Here is a 21794-nt window from a genome sequence, read left to right on the forward strand (position 1 = left end):
CCAGTAACCAATTCGTACCGAGCCTGTCCTCCTTGATGTTTACTATGGTTAGACCGTCACAGTAACAACTTGGTGGCCTTTATAAAATGGTGGCAAATGCAGCTAAGAAGCAAATGTTTATTAGTAGCAGTACGAAGTATCACGGATGGGCAGTATGCGAAAAGTAAGAGCCGAAGGGTTGGCTTCAGTTCCCGGAGGTGACCCAAACTTTTAGGCAAGCTAACACCGGAAAGGCCCACTTGACTAAAAGAGAGTGCGGCTGCACTTGAGGACTCGCATGTGCCTGCAACCAGACCCTGTACACTCACAAACATTCACAAGACAAGCTTCATCCGTGGTCACACGCGAGTGTCGTACTGCACGTCATAGGGGATGAGATAGCGCCACACATATCCCCAGCAGTCCTTGTTCAGGTCACTCAACTGCATGCAGCCGTCGTCAGAAGGGTGGCAGATCACTCTGTTCTTGACAACTCCGACGACACGTATAATACTATCTATGGATTGAATTCTCCTCAGGCGGTCTCGTACCAAGACCTCGAGCTCTACACTGTCGAGTTTAGCTTTTCTAGCAACCTCATCCAGCAAACCAGGGTATCGGGAGACGCGGTCCACCGCTGTGGTCACGTGCCTGCACGGGATGTAATGCTGCATTTAGCTAGACGTATTCTTGTATAGGCCACTGGGAAGTAATATACTGTGAAGGGTTTGTCCCTTCTCTTCTGTTCACCAAGTCATGTGATGTTAAGATATGTTCAATTACTGTTAAGTACCCTTTGTAAAATTGTGAAATAGCTGTTACAACATAATGTGCAAAAAATGACGTCATTCTGGAGAATAAGTTAATTTTTAGTTAGTGGTGCATGATGCTATCCTTAGGAAAACATTGCAATTCAATCAACCAAGGAAACAAGCACGATTTCGAACAGGCCGCTCATCAATCGACCACATTAATACTTTCAGTCAGGTAATAGAGAAATGTTCAAAATGCATCCAACCAATATACATGGCCTTCATTGATTACGAGAAGGCGTTTGATTCAGTAGAAATATCAGCAATCATGAGGACACTGCGCAATCAGGGCGTCGATGAAGTATAAATAAATATCCTGGAAGAAATCTACAGGTGATCAACTGCTACCACATTGCTTCATAATGAAAGCAACAGTATACCAATCAAGAAGGGCGTAAGGTGGGGGGATACAATCTCCCTAATGCTATTTACCGCGTGCTTACAGAAGCTTTTCAGAGACCTCGAATGGGAACAGTTAGGGATAAGAGTTAATGAAGAGTACCTTAGTACTCTTCGCCGATGACAATGCTTCGCCAATGACATCGCATTGCTGAGTAACTCAGGGGACGAATTGCAACTTATGATTACGGAGTTAGACAAGGAGAGCAGAAAGGTAGGTCCTAAAATAATGTGCCGAAAACGAAAGTAATGTACAACAACCTCGGAAGAGAGCAGTGCTTCGAGATAGGTAATAGTGCACTTCGAGCTGTGAAAGACTATGTCTACTTAGGACGCCCCACAGCGGTGGCCAAGTGGCTATGGTACTCGGCTGCTGACCCGCAGGTCGCGGGATCGAATCCGGGCTGCGGCGACTGCAATTACGATGGAGGCGGAAATGTAGGCCCGTGTGGTCATATTTGGGCGCACGTTAAAGAACTCCAGGTGGTCGAAATTTCCAGAGGCCTCCACTACGGCGTCTCTCATAATCATATGGTGGTTTTGGGACGTTAAACCTCACATATCAATCATGTCTACTTAGGACAGGTAATAACCGCGGAGCCGAACCACGAGATTGAAGTAACCAGAAGAAAAAGACTTGGGTGGAACACATTTGGCAAGCACTCTCAAATTATGACAGGTAGATTGCCACTATCCCTCAACAGGAAGGTATATAACAGCTGCATCTTGCCGGTACTTAGCATTGGAGCAGAAACCTGGAGACTTCCAAAGATGGTTCAGCTTAACTTGAGGACCACGCATCGAGCAATGGAAAGAAAAATGGTAGGTGTAACCTTAAAAAGACAAGAAGAGAGCAGAGTGGATTACGGAACAAACGGGGGTTAAGGATATCATAGTTGAAATCAAGAAGAGGAAATTGGCATGGGCCGGGCGTGTAGCGCGTGGACAGGATAACCGCTGGCTATTAAGGGTAACTAACTAGATTCCCAGAGAAGGCAAGCGGGTTAGGGGGAGACGGAAGGTTAGGTGGGCAGATGAGATTAAGAAGTTTGCGGGCATAAATTGGCAGCAGCAAGCACAGGACAGAGTCGACTGGCGGAACGTGGGAGAGGCTTTTGTCCTGCAGTAGACGTAATCAGGCTGATGATGATAATGATGATGATGATACTGATGATGATGATGGTATCTATAATAGGAGGTAAATGTAAACGCAGTTACTCATGGTGTGAGCTCAAAAGTGTTGGCAAACTTGTCCTGGCCATTTAGTGAGTACAACGAATAGTGTAATTGAGATGGCACTAACAAAAGAGGGAACAAGTCGAAAGTCGCAGATTATATTTTACTGTGGTATGAGAATCGTTGCCAGCATATCATAGATAGGAATAAAAAAGAACAATATTTGAAAGCTTTCTCGCTATACGCCTTCGTCCAGCAAGGATAAAATAAGTCATTTACTTCACACAAGAGAGCTGCCAAACCATTAAAACAACCAAAGCTATTATACGTGAAGCAGCTTTTTAACTAGCCTGTGTAACGCTGTCCGTTCATGTCTCCGTGCCAACGCACCACACCGCGCTTCCCTTGCCGCAAGTGTTGGGGCACTGCCAAGTAGGTCACGCCTTTCCTCGCAGTGCGCGGTGACGTAATTTTCTCTCTCCCCTGTTGCGTGCCCACCGCATGCCACTACTCTCTCGCTTCACCCTCTCCTCCATTCACAACGTTCGGGCACACATTTAATGTAAACTCTTTCGGCTCGTTTATCCGCGATGGAAAGGACGCCGGATAGCGAAGCCCCTTCACCAGCTGAAACATGCGCTGAAGCGATTTGGCCGAACCCGGCAATCACTGGAGTAGCAAAGGTTAGTGGAGCCAATCGCAATCGCGAATAGCGACGTCGCACCTGGAACACTGACGAGGCACGAGCCAGAGAAGCTGAACGAAAGCGTCGGCAGTCAAAAACCCACAACACCAACGAGGTGCGAGTCAAGCACGCCGATCGCGTTCGAGAATGAAGACGGCGTGCGGGTAACACGGACGAGATGCGGGCCAAAGAAACCGAGCACAAGTGTCTTCAACACGTAGGCAAGACCGGCTAGACGCAAGTCAAGGAAGACGAGTGGAAGCAAAACGTGCGCCAGCTTCGGTCCAGCGCCCGTGGTCACTGTGAGGAAGCGACAAGACGTACACCAGCCATCGCTTGAAACGATTATTCTATCGCTCACCGCAGTATCCGTGTTAGCGCCGTTCTACGCGTGTCGCCACCCGTGCGTCACACTGCTCCTTCGCATCCCATCAGGGTTCTCTTTTCAAAAAAATTGTTAATTTTTTTCTGCAAGATTGCTTTGCTGCGGCATTCCTAGATGGCGGCAGTCCTTCGCACAGAGAACAGCGAGAGTGTTATCTCTTAAGGGCATAATGCACGGGGAAATTGACTTCATAATTATGAATATTGTGACGAGAAAAAGATGCTGTGTGTTGCCAATAAAAAAATATTACAATTGTGCATCTCATTTTGGGTGGTAACATCACCTCTTGAAGTTGGTTCTTGACATATGCGGCATCGCCCGTAGAATATGTTTATGAGCCTGATTGGAATAATTTCTTTGGGGCTTGTAATAGAAATTCCAAATATGCTTTTTCACAAATAGTGCACACACTACGAATGTATGGCACGTATTGTATGAACCATAGTATCTTCTTGGCTTTCGCATGCCCCATCTGCCATGTGCTTATGAGGCATGCCTTAGCTTAGGCTTCTGGACAGATAGTTACAATTAGACCAACTGGGGCTCCTAAGAACAAGCACAAATTTCGCGTTTAGCTTTTGTGGTTGCAGTGAGGAGTGATTCACCCGCTTATCAGAGCTAGAAAGCTCCTTCGTTCGCGCACGCTATAATTAACTACTAAGAGCGAATTTATGCCACTCAGTAGCAGCTTCCATTTCAGAGGGCCGTAAAAGGGGAGGGGTCCATTGTGGCTTTCACGTACACATAGCTTGATACGTGAGTACACAAAAGCAGATGTACGTGAGCACCACGTTGACAACATTGTTTCATGAGGGCTTCCTGGGTGCTGCTATGGAAAACCAAGCTCAAATCTGGGTGCGACGCTCGCCGAGCCCATCTATGAGTTATTGGGGACAGATGCTGCCCGCGAAAGCGGTTGGTGACTGAATTTGGAAGCGTCGGCGGCAAGGACAGTTCGCGCATGCGCTTTGTCCCGGAGAACTTCTAGTCAGCAATAGTTACATCGTAACGTGTCGCGGATGCAATTTGTGAGGTTTGCACATGCACGAAAGCTGTGGCGGCAGTCTTGTGACGCGACGAGCAGCAGATGTGCAGTGGATATTCCCAGTTACGACACGAGCAGTGGCGAACCCGCACCTTGCTTTGGAAGCCTGTAGTCCGCTCTTAGCACTTGTATATTTGCTTGACGCCACAAACATACACTGCAGAGGAAAGGACGTTTCTCTTTGCACATGCGTGTAAGTCGGCGCTCACTTTCCCTCGAAAGACTTGCTAGGAAAGTGTGTTGGCATGTGTCGTGGCAGCCAATCAACACAAACTCAAGAAGCAAATGGTGGTTGGTTGACCACGCAAAGAACAACCGCACGTTCCACTTGTTCAAAGGTGCAACAAGCACTTCGAAACCGAATGAAGATCAAGTACTAGAGAGGCTGCTGAAACCAACGCAGAGGTGCCAGGGAAAAAACGGCTATCATGCATCTGCTCGTCAGCGCACTTCAGTTCCTCCCGCATTTTGTTTGCATTTCTTTGCCTGCGCTCAGCGCGATCGCGAGGGCACACGCGGACATATAGCGACATCTCGTGATGGCCGCGGCAGCTATGTAGCTGACGATGCTTAAACTAGGCAATGGCCGTGAATATTTGGGTGATTATGTGGTTATTCGGTTTATATCATCAGTTGTGCAGTAAAAGTGTGTGACTTTTAGCTGATTTCGAAAACTTATTGTTAATTCCACGTTACAGTTATCACGCGGTAAGCGAAACTATGTATAGCAGAGAACGGAACATCAATTCTTTACTACTAGCAACCCAACCCCAAATTTCAGAGTTTGGCGAACGACGCACTATACAAGTCGTGCTAGGGCTCCGGCCTTTCCGTCACCTACCGCAAACTGTATTTTGCAACAAATGCGCCCTACGATGACCTTTAACACCACATGCTATAAAATAGATTTACAGACAGCTATGCCTTGAGCTCATTCATCATAATTATGTATCCCTTGAGCATCAAGTATGCTTCTTCCCACTCATCCATTTTGTTATCCTCTATGCTATCTGCACCCACTGTGAGCCCTATTCTTACACTTCTATTTTTCTACCGGCATTATAAACGTCTCTCTCTGATACGACCACTCCCTCCTTCGATACTATATTTTATTATTATATGTGGGGTTTAACGTCCCAAAACCACCATATGATTATGAGAGACGCCGTAGTGGAGGGCTCCGGAAATTTCGACCACCTGGGGTTTTTTAACGTGCACCCAAATCTGAGCACACGGGCCTACAACATTTCCGCCTCCATCGGAAATGCAGCCGCCACAGCCGGGATTCGAACCCACGACCTGCGGGTCAGCAGCCGAGTACCTTAGCCACTGGACCACCGTGGCGGGGCTCTTTCGATACTAACAACCGCACTGAAACTGAGATCGTCTGAAAAATGGACACGTTCCAATGGTCATCTTGCATGTATGACCTGGAATTACATGACAATGTGTTTAGTGATTTCGGGCTTTTATAAAGAATAGATGCGTTAAGTAGTGAATAGTCATTCCAGCATATTTTGTCAGCCGACAGTTGGCTCTGGTTTGATGTAGAAAAAATTTGGCCTCTTTAGTTCACATGCTGTTTTGCCTTCTGATTACTTCTTTGAAGCATATTGGTTATTTCTTCATCGCTTCTTTTCAGCAACCTTGCCTGCGAATTTACTAGCTTTTTCTGTTTCTATGAAAATTTAAGCAGTTTTTTACACCAGCCTTAATACATATTTGCACTTTACTAAACGCGATATAATAAAGTCAGTTTCCTTGATTTTCTACTCATTTTTTATTGATATCTTTTCGGTACCAGGTTGTGAAAACTGGCCACCTATTTCGTTTTCAATATATTCTTTTTACTTTGTTTCCAAGGAATATTCAGTGGCGCATCATTCATTGAATAAAATTTGAGCCTCGGTTGTTTTTTTTTTTACAATTCGTCACTTTTCATCAATTGAACATTCAATATCTAGGAGTGTTAGTATTGACTACTATCAATCATGGTATACTGTTTACAGCGTTGAAAACTTCCTTCCAGTAATTGGTGTTGCACATACCTCACCAAAACAAAGTTTCCGTGAAAACAACGAATTAGGTTAAAATTGACGGAATGTTAAGCTTCGCTTTCATCGTTAACCTCGATAGCGATATTGTGTTCCGAGCGCTTACTCCGAAGACTTATTGTATAAAATCTTTTCGAACTTGCTATGCACCTACTACGTGGACTTGCTGGTGCAGTAACGTCTGTGCCATTTGTAGTGGGTCACTGACTTGAAACTATGAAGTCATATTGATAATTCCATCTTCTGACGCCTCATGGCAATGTATGCTTTTACCACGCATTACTACGGCAACAGTTCATGTTGTATTGGGGAGCACGTGAAGAGGACGCGCGTGTGTGTGAAGCATGAAAGTATCTTTCTTTGCATTTCCAAGCAGAGGAAGATATTTTCACTGTGCTCTCAAAGAGGCATGACTGTGTAATTGAACACCAGCTTGTCATTCAAACAACCCGGCTTCGATCCCCACTCAGATCCAAACAATCTGGGTTAGACTACCACTGGCACCCAAAATTTGGTTATTTGCCTATTTGTTTCGATTTTTCAATCACGCAAAGATGGTCGTTTTCTAGGTCTCACAAATATGATTGTTTTTCGCTCTCAGCCGCTAACGCCGATGCAAGAATTACGGCGAAACAAGGCCATTAACGCTGTCGCGTTCAAATTTCGATCACTGTAGATGCACACATTCGCTGTCTGTGCAGTGTTTATACCAGGATTCAGTATTCGACAATAGTCAAAGACTACAAGCACATCGAATCAGCAACTTTGCAGAAATGTCCTGTGGCGAAGATCAAAGAATTATATATGCGTGGTATTCGAAGCAAGGTTCTGAGACATTTCGCAGCGTAATAATAGTACGAAATGCCATGAGCACAAATTGAACGCCTGAAAACGCCTATCGGACTCAGACTATACCAGCAGTAATTTTTCGCATGTACCTGTCGGATTGTGAAGCTTGTTTTATCCGTGCTGCCCGTGTAACGAGACCGGAGTTCCTCCATGTCGTCTCCTTCACAGCGAGCCAGTGGCTGACACCATCCTTTTCTACGCCACCGTCGAATGTCACAGATGCTAGCGTGTAATTCTCTTGAATACCCTCTGAGAGGTGCCGAAAGAAGGCGGTATGGAAAGCCTTAGGTGACTTCATGAAGCACAACTTCCGCACGCATTTGCTATGTTTGACCGAGTCGGCGAAGTCTTTGCTGTCTTGCATGCTCATGCCAGGCATTTCGATGAACAGATATTTCGCATTGTGACCTCGACAAACAGACTCGAGGATGATATTCCACCATAGGTTTTGATCACGTGTGTCTAGTAGGCCAAAGTATCGAATGCGAAGTCTTATTGTAGGTAACGCTGTAGCTGACTTCAGAAATTCGGCTAATGCTGATGCTAGCCTCGTGTGGTCGTTCTGGATGTTGACGCTCAATGTTTTCAGGTGCTGGCAGTTCGGTAACAGACGCAGTGCAGCTATGAAGCGGTCAACGCACTCTCAGGGCTGGAACTTTACCATACTAATTGCCTTGCAGTGCAACAATTCGGCTTCGAAAGTGAGATCTGCATCATAATCGAGGGAAACTTTTTCATCTGCTCCGCTGACTTTAAGCTCGGTGCAGAGCGTCCACATGTCAGAACAGTCGCAGGTTGAAGAAACACGGACCGTTTTCAGACATTCTTTCGCCATAAGGGCCCGGAAAAATTCAGACCACCTCGTCGTACGCAGTATGCACGAGCCGAGCATCAATTCTTCATTGTTCGATGTCATTTTTCGGTGTCAATTCTTCAATTCTTCAGGTGTCATTGTCAATCAGAGGAGTAACCCAGCAGTCGTAAACTGAGAGCAGCTCAAAAGGCTCGTCGTCTGATGTCACGATGCACAGCGAACGCATTGCACGCTCTTCCTTTATGATTCGCGATACCAGGGCCACGCTCTCTTCAGTTGCTTTGAACATTAAGAGTGAGAGCTTCTCGATGCTGTGATTTTCCAAAACGCCTTCAAGCACGACAATTTGCAGCCACCCATTACTCGTGCATACAGACAAGTTCTTTAGCACAGTTGTCGAGCTGAGATACTGTTTCCAAGTTTGGATATACGGGTCTGTCTCTACTGCCAAGTCTTCGAAACTTATTTCTTCTAAGGTGGGCTTTCTCAAGATAGCATTAAGAAGTGCGCCAACCGTCTGCTCATTGGTAATCCTATCACGTATGTGCAGTCCTCTCAAAGATAATTACACCTGAAAAAGTCCGCACACTGGTTCTAAATAGTCGACCGGGTCGAGCTGGCAGCTTCTCAATTCAAGGTTTTCGATATTCGTCAGGCAAGGTAGAATATCAGCCACAGTTCTCATTGCCAACGAGGTAATGTCATCTATTGTTAAAGTTTTTATTCCATTGTTTTTAGAGACGGAGCGCAAGAGACACAAACTCGTATACTCATCGGTGGAAAGCCTGATTATCACGCTGCCGATGCAGCAATGCGTTGTCAGCAACCAGTCAAGCATTGCGGCGCATTGCTGAAGGCGCCGTAAATCGCTGTTTTGCACGGCTTGTGGTTGGGAGGTGTAATTCGTTATTGAGAGTTGGTTCGCCATCTCAGTCTCCTCTTGTATTTCAAATGTGGACCCGAGTAGCAGCTTGTTCCATGTCTGTAGCTTCGTCACAATTCGACAGGTTGCATTTTTTGACGCTGTACAGGGAACAAGGTATTCCGAGGCTCTTCCCTCGAAAAACTCCATGTCTTTCTCGTTTGTTTCGCGTATCATGTGGAGCACAACCCAGTGTCGGTTGGTCAGTACTGTCGCAGCAGTCACGCACCTTCAGGAGATTCCTGCCTAACCTGCATAGATAGTAATATATTCTCTTAAAAAACCTTCGAGTAAACGAATATTACTTTTGCACGCTTGATTTAGGGTTTAGTGTTTTTCCCTCTCAAATTTATGCGCAGAGATTGTACAGTACAATCATCATACGAACACAACCATCACGTGTTGTGCACAATCGGGACAATCTTTAGGCGAAAAACGGGCATGCCTAAGAGAGAACCTGCCGGTAAATTACAAATGCCGTGACAAGGCATGGTCTCCAAGTAAAAAGCTATATATGTTGCTAGCGTTCCAAGTTGTTGCGGTGCAGCTTGTCGCTTGAAACAGACCCGTTTCAAAAAACGTCACGGTATCGTCGGAAAGGTGAACCAACGAATGCAATAGCAACGACTTCGAATGGAACGCCGAGAACGGCAAGCAGATCTAATTGTGCAGCGCACTGCTCACACACAAATAAGGCACAAAAAAACACACACATCAATCACAAGAGCGAACTAACAACGTTTACCGTCACTCGACACTTAACGCGTTGTTTAAACAAAAATGCTGCACGAAACGTAATCACAGGTACAGATAAGTGCAAACTTACAAGTTTCCCGGTTGTTCGCTGTATATGAAAAGTGCTCTTTTTGGGAAACGCAGCCTGTGCAGTGAGTAAAGAGACCTTTGTGGACCTGGCAACTAACGCAATCGTTCCGGTGAAAGCCCAACACACCACAATTTTCTCTGCGGAAGGATAAACACGTGTCCAAAAGCATCCTACCCCCCTCTTCCCCCCCCCCATCCGCGGGACAAAGCACAGGTGGGAGATAAGCGCGCGTCGGCACATCGCGACTAGCCACGTGTAAAGCGCGTGCGGTTTTTTTTTATAAGACGATAGTGTTTCTTGGGGACCTTCGACGCGAAAATTTTGGTCTGTCTGTCTGTACAATTGTCTGTTTGTCCACTCGCAACGGCATCGGGTATTTGAAACGGCCGACTCCATTCGACGCGCCCACCAATGTTGCTCAAGATTCAGCGTTCAAACTTATCAAATTGTTTATTAAAAAGCCTATAATGCGCATGTCTGGGGCACCATAACAACACGTATATATTCTCCATGTGCGTCTTTTACTAGAAAAGACATACATAAGTAATTTTAAGAACCGTAGCGCTTATCATGCTGCGCTGACCACGCAACGCTTGCTCGAATAGGCAAGTGTTTCCGATGCTTTGCTAAGACTATACGGTTGTGGCACCTACCCGTCGCCGTGCGTTCTGCACCTTATCACCTCTGAGACGGGTCTCAGAGCCACGCGCTTCGTCTTCCAAGAACACTGCCAGATGGCGCTCATGTCTGACGTGTGACGGGACTTGATGCGTTTGTTCGCTTCCGATGCATGCTCGAGGCACTCTAACGCAGTGACTCGAGAATGACATTCACTGATTTTCTCGCGCAGAACATCAAATAAATGTTTTGTTTGCTCTCTCCACACGCTAGACTATCGTACGACGACATTCGCAGATTGATATGCAGATATGGGGCCAATTCTTTTTTTCAGAGTTATCTTATATATAGATACGTATACATATACGGTGCATGACGCCGACGCTGGTGGCAAAAACCAGCCGAGATTGTCCATATATTTGCTTCCGCAATTATTTTGTAGTTAGCTAGCCTTCTATGCAGTATAAATGGCGGCTAGGGACTGCGAGTAACCAGTTCAAGCGTGGGTTGCATACGCAATGACCTGTAAAAAGCTGAGCCAACTTTCTTGATATAAACACTCATAATACACAACCCCGAAACTTTCAACTAAGGCCGCGTCTCCCCTTGAAGCACGACAGGTGCCGCCATTTCTGAGGCAAAAATACAGTGCAGAGAAGCGCACTTGCGAATTACGAAAAGGGTGGATGCTGCTCCTCTGAGAGCCCCGTAGGAAAGATTAACTATTTTTGCATCTATATGTCTGCACGCGATGTGGTCACTTCTTGCGGAAAACAGTTTAATTTTTTACATATTTTACAACGTTAACATCACCGCTCCCTGATAATTGTTGTATAGGCCTGTGTGCTCATATTTGGGTGCACGGTAGAAGAACCCCAGGTGGTTGAAATTTGCAGAACCCTGCTTCTACGGTGTCTCTCATAATCAAATGGTTCTTTGAAGATGTTAAACTCCACGTATCGATCAATCATCTTGGTTGGCAACTATGCGACGAATCGAAATGAAGTAGCTGTCCGTGCGAAAACGAGCCAGCCTCTTGAAATTCCAAAGGCCGTGTTTTCAGCACCACGAGATAATAATGAAAACGGCCTAACATACTGTCATGTGATAGGAACGTGAAAGAAGGCTGCTGCTAGGCTGAAAAGTTCGGAACACTGTACCTTGGCTTGCTCGCTCACGAAAAATGAAAAGCCAAGATGCAGCAGAGAATTCGAACTTTACATAGATAACACCGAGAACGGCCGTCGAGTAACATAAACATTCTAGAAACGCGTCGTTTTTTATACATGTGTCATAGGGACTTCTTGTGTTATTGCTTGGCCTCACTTAGGCTTTCTAACAAGCTGTGATTTTGACGTCCGGCGTGTAATCTAAACAGAATGAGATCACACCATCGCGAGTCCTCCAAAACCTAATGGCGCAATCTACTTCGGGCTTTGCTATCACTTTTTTGGGGGGATAAACTACATGCATGCACAGACATACATAAAACTAAAGCAAAAAATAAATGAGTGTAGCACAATAAATATGTTCAGAGATATGTGTGGTTAGAAATGATTGACCACAGGGAAGAGTTTAGACAAGCGCCGGCACTAGTTAACTACAGAGTTGTTGTACTGGCTGCGCATTCAAGTGACAGAACCGCTTAACAACGCGTGCGCACGCATACCAAGAGTGCACAAAATAAGTGACGTAAGAAGTAATCAAGGTGTGCCTGCACATATTCATACCCTCACAGACGCGACATAATTGAAGCACAATTGTTGCAGACGTGTGCTTCGTCCTTGTTTCCATGGGCTTGCTACGCAATCCATGCCTGTTCCTTCTGACTTCTGCCAAATAATAACGTCTGGCGAAATTGCCGGGCTGGAGTTTAGCAGGAGTTAGGTGGTTAAGACTGAGTGCTTTATTGTCATTATACTTGCTTTTAAAACGTTCTTCCTGAACCACTCAATCATAAAGCGCCCGGTTTACCCGATGTCAGTCGCCCTCAAGGGCAGAGGTATTCCACGCTGGATCTGCACAGGATGCAGAAGACTGCGTGCTCGATTTGGCGCCGACCCTTGCAACACCGGCCCCAAACTAGAGCTTGCTCCGCTGTATTCCCGCACCTGCGGTGATAGAAGGCGGATGGCGAAATCACGCACCAAGTCTGTGACATCCCGCGCACCTGTCGTGTGGTATACATGATAGCAATTTGAGATGAAGTTTGCATCCCTATCCCACGCTATGAGTACAGGGACGCCGTTTTGGTGGGTTATGAAAACTTTCACTACGTGGAATTCTTGAACATGCGCCATCATCTTGCGGTACATGAGACTCCACAATTTCCCTCTTCACCGAAATGTGGTCGATATTGAACCCCTAACCTTGGCGCTCTAGCCGAGCGCTGAAACCACGGAACCACCATGGTAAACTATGCGGGAAACGCTGTTCCCCTGTCTCGTGGAAAGATTTACTTCAAACAAACTGGGCGCGGCAGAAATGAGTGGTTTGAGACTCTAATGCTGAGAAAAAGGACATAATGTTGAAAGGAAGCACATAGTGTGGCTCGTATTATTCCTGCTCCAGTTATGGCACACAATATGGTGACACGTTGCTTTTTGGCAAAACGAAAAATGGACACGACTGCCTTGCCTTGGAAGTGTACCAAATGAAGATGATAGCAAACGCTATTAATAATACTTCTACTGCCTTCCAACGATCAGCATATGAATTGAGGCATGTGCATCAATGTTAATTATTTCTTGTACATACACTAAGCGACCTTGCTACGAATACGCTTATGTGGTTGCGGTATTTATATGCGATCATGTGAGAAGAAAAAAAATACACTGGTTAATCAGTGCTAGTGCTAGTCTCATCTCTCTCCTTGTGGTCCCTCTTGGTTTGCAATCGAGTCTTGTGCTTGAAAGGTATGTTTAAACTTGCCGCCACCAAGGTTTATTTTTTTCAGAAAGAAATTTACATCCCAAAACGAACTATCCGCTCCACCGTCAACAGGCACTAATTACCTTTGTTGCTTAAAGTAATAAAAATTTTGTATTAGAAATTTTTACACCCGACGCCCATGACTTAATATTGAAAGACGCTCTTGAGAGGAGGGGGAGAGGGCACCAGAAAAATTTACTCTCTGATGTTCTTTAACGCACTCCGGAACGGGCATTCAGCAGTCTGCCATAAACGAAATCTGGTCACAGCGGCCGGTGTACAATCCCGCGCCTTCGGGTCAACATAAAAGATCCATTACCACTACACCACGGTGGCAGGATACATACACCTCTAAAGTGATATTCACACGGAAGAGCTGAATCCCGCTGCTCCGCGGACCGAATAGTCACGTGATTAGCTTCATCCACCGCAGCAGCGCAGACGTCGCGTGCACACGCCCGGAGCTACGCTCGCGGAGTCCTCGTGCATACTCTCGACTCCTAAGCTTATGCAGCGCGCTTATGCGGTCATGCAGGCCACACGCCGTGAATGAAAACCACCAAAAGCCACTCGCCTCTTTCACCATCACAGGAAATACATTCGGTCGTTGTGGCAAAACTAAAACATGCAGATTTTAAGTCGGCGGCCTGCTTCCTAGCAATGCCAATCCGACCAATGTTGACAGATTGGACACTCAACCCTCTCGAACGAGAGCAGAAGACCGTAAAACGGGGAGATTGATATAGCGGCGACTGGTACGCTTCGGTTACGCGCACGTCACGTGATATGCCGTCCACTGCGAAAATTCTTCCTCGGTTTCCTCGTTTGAATCCACCTTAAATGTCGCAGACATTGCGAAAAAGCAGACGTAAGTGCTAACGCTGTGATTGTCAATGTGGAACTGGAGGCAAGCCGCTAAATGATGCCTTGCAGCCATAGAAGTAAACGGACGTAACTGGCAAAGCTCTTCAGGCCAGACAATAAATTAGCTGAACACCGAGCAGGCGCGGATCTCGTAGTCGTGGCTCGAACCGTACCAACGGCTAGACAGGCGAGGTCTCCCGGCAGCAGCTACCTGTGTTTGGAGCGAGGGACCATCCCAGCTCTAGGGGGCCCGTGAACGTGCTTCGGTTTCGCAGCTCGATGTGATGCTGATGATGATAACTTACGTGTATGGCTCGGATCACCAGCCTAAATCTTATTGGGTAGCTCATAAGCACTCTGTCGGAGTAGTGAAAAAATAAATAGCCTAACAAAAACGGACAAATTTATTGCATCAGTTCTGACGCAATTCGCAATCAATGATGTACAATAACAATGGTAAAACTATAATGAACAATAAAACAGTTATGGTTCAATAAAAATATTTCCAATAGCAGAGAAAGCATTACTCTGGGGCAAATTGCCGATGCGGAGGCTCGCAGACATGTAGCTAGAAGCCAGGCCACCCAGAAGCAAACCCGTTGCCGAAGAGAGAGACTCAGTTCAAATTCTGTTCGTTGTTGCTTTTCATACAAATGACGCAGCCCATTCAATGCATATTTATCACCACATAACATATTTTCCTTTTACTTTTTTACATTTTTAACCTAGGCTTGCAACCGTAAATTGGGCGCCTGTTGCAACTTTCTAATGAAATTGACGCTTGAACGCCTGAAGGAGCAGGCGGGACATAAGCGAAAATCAGACGTTCGTGTTGTCTCCACAAATGTTCCTGTCTGTGAAGATGGTGCTGTATTACTGATCGTTGGCTCTTCCCCGCGATATCGCGAACGGGCAGGGACGTTCAGAAGCATGCAATGAGATTTGAAGCGGACATAATATAGTTCTAAATTTTTTAAACCCCACACTCTCTTTGGCTCGATATCTCGGAAAGCTAAGCAAGTGAAACTACTTTCAAGTACACATGCTCAAGTAAAGATTTTAGAACCATCAGTGATGATGGAGTATGAAAGACATAACTTCGGGGAAAACACAAGCAAGCGCGCAGGAAACACTTACGGAAACCAAAGAGAAGTGTAAGTTACGAGGGCGAACTGCTATATTGGTTGTGAAAAGCATGCTGCTAGGGGAAGGAGAAATCTGTGAGTGAGTTATAACAGCATGTCACTCGCATATATGTTACGAGAATTTTTTGGGTAGGGTAATTTTATCCAGGAATCAAACGTTAGCTACACATAACTGAGAAGTAAGGCATGCCTGGGAGTCTTGAAATTATTTAAATAACATTTCTTATACTGAGATAAATTCATTCGTTATCGTAACGTGGAGCAAAAATATTTTAGAACTGATATGAAGTATGAGCCGATTTCACAACTGTGTGAACTGAAGTGAGCGTGATCCACTAAAATAGTGTTGTGTCAACACCTCATGGTCAAAACAGCCAACATATATCTGCTCCCAAGCTGTTTCAGGTGTGACCTAATAGATCTGCATAGCGCCGGTCTGTACTCGTGACCTAGTGGGTATGGGGCTCGGCCCGAAGGTTTAGACGTCATGCCAACTTTCTGCCATCTGTCGGCCGTCGTGTGCATAGCGCTCGAGCTTGGCGCAGCACGCACAGTCCGCGTGCGTTTACTTAAAGGTATACGTAAGGCGTGTCGATGCGAGGCGTGTATTGGCTCATAATCGCAATGCCGACGTATTTGCATCACTTGCTGCACCCTGATAGCAACTACGAAGGCTGAAGAAAGAAAAACTGGCAGATACCACGTACAGTGGGAATCAATGATAAGCGAAGCACGAATCAGAAATGTTGATATGTCACTTTAAAATCAGCCGTGAGCACGCTATGAGCATGGTATGTTGTCATGCTCTTACATGACGCGCGTGTCAGGATTATCAAGTTTGCACCAGTCATATATTTTGTCATTCATTGACGTCACGTAACACCAAATTTGGTATATGTGGAGCTAGCGGAACGGCTGCGAGCACAGCATCAGTGTGGCATGTAGTCGTGCTGTTACATGACGTGCATGTCGTGATCATCATGTTCGGATGTGTCGTTTACCTGTGTCGTCCATTCGCGTCACGTAATACCGGGTTTGGTACACGTGAAGCTTGCGAAACAGCCGCGAGCGCTTCATGAGCGTAGCATGCAGTCATGTCGTTACATGGCACGCATCTCATGTTTATCATGTTTGCACCAGTATCATACGTTCGTCATCCATTTATGACTCGTAACACAAAATTTGGTATGATTCAAGCTAGTGAAACGGCCGCCAGCACATCATGAGCGTGGCATGTAGTCATATTGTTACATAACACGCATCTCATGATTGTCATGTTTTCGCAATTCACGTGCCTTCGTCATCCATTCACGTAATGTAATACCAAGTTTGGTACATGTGACGCAAGCGAAACGGCCGCGAGTGCATAATGGGCGTGGTATGTAGTCGTGTTATGACATGGCACGCATGTCATGATTCTCATGTTAGGGTCTGTCGCTTGTGTTCGCCATGCAGTCATGCCATACCGTACCTGGCTTGCAACACGTCATGTGAACGAAACCACCACATGAACTGCAGGACAATTAAATGTATATCATGACATTGTATAACACCCATATCATGCTTTTCGTGTTATGACTAGTCAATTATGTTCTTCATATAGTCATGTTATGCCATACCAAGTTCGGTATCAATACCATTATCGAAACGGCCAGGAAAGGCAAAAGTCGTAGGTGGCTACAAAGATAGATAGATAGATAGATAGATAGATAGATAGATAGATAGATAGATAGATAGATAGATAGATAGATAGATAGATAGATAGATAGATAGATAGATAGATAGATAGATAGATAGATAGATAGATAGATAGATAGATAGATAGATAGATAGATAGATAGATGCGCTCAAAGTCACTTAAGTTCGCTAAGAAATGCTTTGCATTTAAAAAAGGTAAGCTGTAAACTTTGCCCCTTCTTACTTTTTCAAACTGATGACGTTTCGAGAAGGTGCTCCGGATACTGCTCTCGATAGAAGTTTTTGCGTTCTCTTTTCTAAGCAAGTATGACGCGCAACAGCATTTGTACTCGTGTTCCTCTAATTGCTCCACGGCGAAGCAAGAGAGTTTTTTCAACGTTTTCACTAGCAGCCGTTTAACAAGTGAAGGCGACTCGTACGCTTCACGCAGAAGCCACGTTCGCGCAACAAGCTTCCTTGGGGCTAATTGCACGTACCTGCAAGGGTGGTTCCATGCAAAACTCGCGGAAACATATAGCTAATTCTGCCAGACTTGCGTGGTCTTAAGTCTTCTTTGCATCCCTTGCTTTGCTATGCAATGGTATTCTCGCTGTACTTTTCGCTTTCACATCTGTTTATTTATGTTCGTTGTTCTTGTTCTTTCTATCTTTCTTTTATTCTATTTGTTTCTGCTTTTCTTTACTTCTCCCTTCCACGTTTTTTGCATGTCCTTCTGTATCTCTCTATTTACTCCTATATATTTGATTTACTATCTGTTTCTTGCTCTTCTTTTATGTAGGCTTGATTTCAATCTTATTTTTTTTTCAGAAATAGAAGCATTGTAATGGTTGTTAATCCTTTTCTTCCGGATTGCATAACAATCCAGAAAGTTGAAGCAAACCAAACGTAGAAAGTGTTTCACATTGACCGAAGTGCTATTCGTGCACTCAATGTAGTGGACCTGTTGAAAACCAGCGATCACCCCTGGCTTCACTGCCATCCTGAAGACACCTTCCAAGATTAGTAGCATTGCACTTTCATCCAAGATATCTTGTAAGTTCAGTGGGCGATGTTAAATTGCGGGAAACAAACGTGGCAGATGCTATTTTACGACAAGGTATTGCGGAGACATAGCTTTATTGATCACTTCTATAATAACGCACTGTCTAGTTGGGCTACGTCAGGCTTGATGTCGTTGGTCACCAGGTAGCGCCGCACGATAGTCCAGCAGTCCTGGTTAAGTTCGTTCAATTGCATGTGGTTATCCATGGCAAGGTGGCAGATCACTCGCTCCTTCACGACCCCGAATGTACGAATGAAACCATCCATGGATCGTGTTTTCATCAGGTGGTTTCGTACCAAGACATCAAGTTCGGCCCGGTCGAGTTTAGCAGTCCTGGCAACTTCGTCCATCAGGGCAAGGTATCGGGCGACGCGCTCCACAGCTCCGGTGACATACCTGCACGAGATGAAGGCCGCTATTTGACAAATTTTTACTCTTGTATGCGGGACTGTGGTGCAAATTGCGGGAGAATGCGTAAGGGGTTTTTTTGTATAGCTCGAGGAATGGTTTCATTACCTGCGATATTGGCGGTTATAATAAATGCGGATATGGTGTGCGGAGGACGAAAAATAAGTAAAGTAAGTATCAGGAAAAGTAAGTATCACAGGGTTCTTTATACATTCGTCTATGGCGACAAGATGGCGAAAGCCACCTCGTATGCATTCTTAATCAATTTTTGATCCCCTCACCTAGGACAACTGTTTGCACTTAATGTGGTTTGAGACAGCCCGCAGGGTTAGAAGCTCTCGGCCCGGAACCGGGTTTGGCGCTGTTCTGGTCACTGAGCCACTCTTTTGACGAAGCGACAATGTCATATGGTCACTTCATCATCAAATGTGAAGTTGTGCAGGTTCAAGAGGTCATGATAGGGAGGAAATTACGACGTCTAAATTTCTCTGAGTTTTCTTAGCGACAGAATTAAGTACATGCTTCGCTTGGGGCGTATCACCTAACGCTTTGCGGTGGGCAATATAGTTAGTTGGATTTGATTGCGAGAACGCTTGGAATCGTTCGCGTGGGGAAGCACAGCGATTGCTTGTAGTCCACCTCAAAATCTGATTGCAAAAACCTGATTGATTTTGACGATGTGCCCCACCTGATGGTCACCTCAAAATCACAAACGATGTGTTGGAGCATTCGTTGACACCAATGCTAGCGTTGTGACAACCACCTATGCTGTCTTTGGTTTGGTATTATTGAGTAGTGACATAAACTTCAAGCTTGAGATGTGGCTTTCGCTGGATAGCTGGAAGCGCGAAAGGTTGCTCAGCAAAAAATGAATTTCGTCTGTTGCGACTAAGTTATTTTGTTTAAAGGGCAAATACTATACCAAACATAAACAATCGGGGTATTCAGTACGCTGCGACAGTACTGTGACACGTTCAGCAGCCCCCCCCCCCCCCCCGGCCAAGTCTCCGGCGCTCGGTGACGACGTGCTAGGAGTGGTAACGTGGACGATCTCAGTGTTGCCGTCGTGGTGCCTATCCTCGACGCCTCGCAACGGCTTTACTTTGTCTGTGTCATTGAATCTCAAAGCCTGCGTCTTCCCGCCACCACTTCGAATTGTTTCTCATGTGTTGGTCAGCGTGTGACGATTCCGAGCGATGATATTAACAGCATTATATGCCAGCACGTCGTTAAACAGTTGTGCGTAACTTGCAACGATTGCGTTGTAAATATGACACCGCGAGCTCCAATGGTAGCTCATGAATTATTTTAGGTATGACTTCTCATGCAGTTTACTTCTATCTCCGCGTCTCCGTGATAGAGTACACGTTGGTCTTCACTAACGCCTTTTTGTATGCACAGAAGCAGTAAGTGATTTTTGAAACAGAGAAGAGAAGATAAAAGTGAACCCCGAGACCGTCTGCATCATACTGCGACTCCTCAACAGTGGCTCACTAGGCATGGGGGTAAGGAAGGATTAAAAGGATAGGGAGGATTAAAAAGTAAGGCGCAGGCCTTACACACCCGGAGGCTGTGCTGTCCCTGGCAGTTTGTTTGAAACATGAGCGAGACGCGCGAGCACGCACACCTGACTGGGGACGAGCCCTTCAGAGCCTCGGTAGTGTGTGTGTGTGTGTGTGTGTGTGTGTGTGTGTGTGTGCGTGTGTGTGTGTGTAACAAAACATGTTAATAACTATACACTTAGCGGTTGAAGGTCACACTAAGGGCCGGATTTCGCTATCGCATTCAAACCTTAAGGGCGCAGCTTAAGGGTCCAGCAAACTTTCTCAAAAATTGTGTCCGTTCATTATACACCTTTCTTACTCTTTAGACTGCGCCGCTACACCAACTAAAGTTCGTCGACACCGTTTAACAGTGTCAAAGCTATTAAGCCTGAACCTGTAGTAATAGGCGTCACAATTAGGCCACGCTTTACTTTTCCCACCTTTCACGCTTTTCTTAAAGCGAGGGTGCATAAAAATACGAACTCATCAACGCTTTCACCAGCTTAGATTATTATTGAAGTGAAATCTAATACGCGGCCGTAATTTTCACGGCAGCTTCCAGAACAGTGGTCTCAAAGACGTGTCCCGCGGGGTGGCTTGTGGCACAATGCTTCACATGCAACAAAGTTTTGCCACTATGCTAAATAGCACTTGCCTTTTTTCCCCACCTGTTTCTATTGATATCTCGTTGTTGGGTAAGCTACACAATATAGACAGCACTGGTCTGCAGCATGTCGTTTGTGACGCACCCAACGCTGTAACTTCAAGTTGCCACATAACTGGGGGACAAGATCTCTCTATTACATGATTGCCTCTCAGATTTTAGTTATTCTTTAGGTAGGTGTTGATAGGCCTCGGGCATCCTTAGGCGAATTCACCTTTGCCCCGCCACGGTGGTCTAGTGGCTAAGGTACTCGGCTGCTGACCCGCAGGTCACGGGATCGAATTCCGGCTGCGGCGGCTGCATTTCCGATGGAGGCGGAAATGTTGTAGGCCCGTGTGTTTAGATTTGGGTGCACGTTAAAGAACCCCAGGTGGTCCAAATTTCCGGAGTCCTTCACTACGGCGTTTCTCATAATCATATAGTGGTTTTGGGACGTTAAACTCCACATATCAATCAATCAATCAATCAATCAATCACCGAAATCACCTTCAGAAATCATTCACCTATGTTTTACACGAGAATTGAATTCTTTCATGTGGCAATGATATGTGACACTTTGTTCTCCCCTCCCCACCCACATGCACCTCTCACTATCGTGGCCATTGTGCAAGTACATTTTTCAGTGTGAGACCTTTGCTCCCTACCATGAATCAATTTTTGCTGAGCTAGTTCTGAAGTGACTGCAGCACTGCTCGTTTTCTTTTAGCGACTATAACTATAAGCGAACGCTCTAAGTCGGGCTAGTCTTCATCGTCTACAGGATATACTGAGCGTCCAGTGCTTATATTTATCAAGGTACGTTATTTTGCGCCCTACTAGCGCGTGATTTTGCTCAGCGAGTTCGCCGCAGGTTGCGAAATCAAAACATTTGGCAACACTCTCTGTTTGTTGCCAGGATAACTTTCGGCTTCGTTTAAAGAAATGCGAGAACCGC

General features: G+C 45.6%; 1 protein-coding gene across 1 annotated transcript in view; it reads right to left on the reverse strand.

Moving 5' to 3' along the window:
- Positions 1–19381, reverse strand: part of LOC142785405 (uncharacterized) — a 32716-nt gene extending 13335 nt beyond the window's left edge. Inside the window, exons 1-2 of the mRNA XM_075883886.1 lie at positions 19341–19381; positions 18345–18640 (exon numbers count right to left, since the gene is read on the reverse strand). Of these exons, the coding sequence (XP_075740001.1) occupies positions 18345–18640; positions 19341–19381 (337 nt within the window). The remainder of the gene's footprint in view (positions 1–18344; positions 18641–19340) is intronic.
- Positions 19382–21794: the final 2413 nt, after the last annotated feature.

Source organism: Rhipicephalus microplus, unplaced genomic scaffold (assembly GCF_043290135.1).
Source record: "Rhipicephalus microplus isolate Deutch F79 unplaced genomic scaffold, USDA_Rmic scaffold_21, whole genome shotgun sequence".
Lineage (NCBI taxonomy): Eukaryota > Metazoa > Arthropoda > Arachnida > Ixodida > Ixodidae > Rhipicephalus > Rhipicephalus microplus.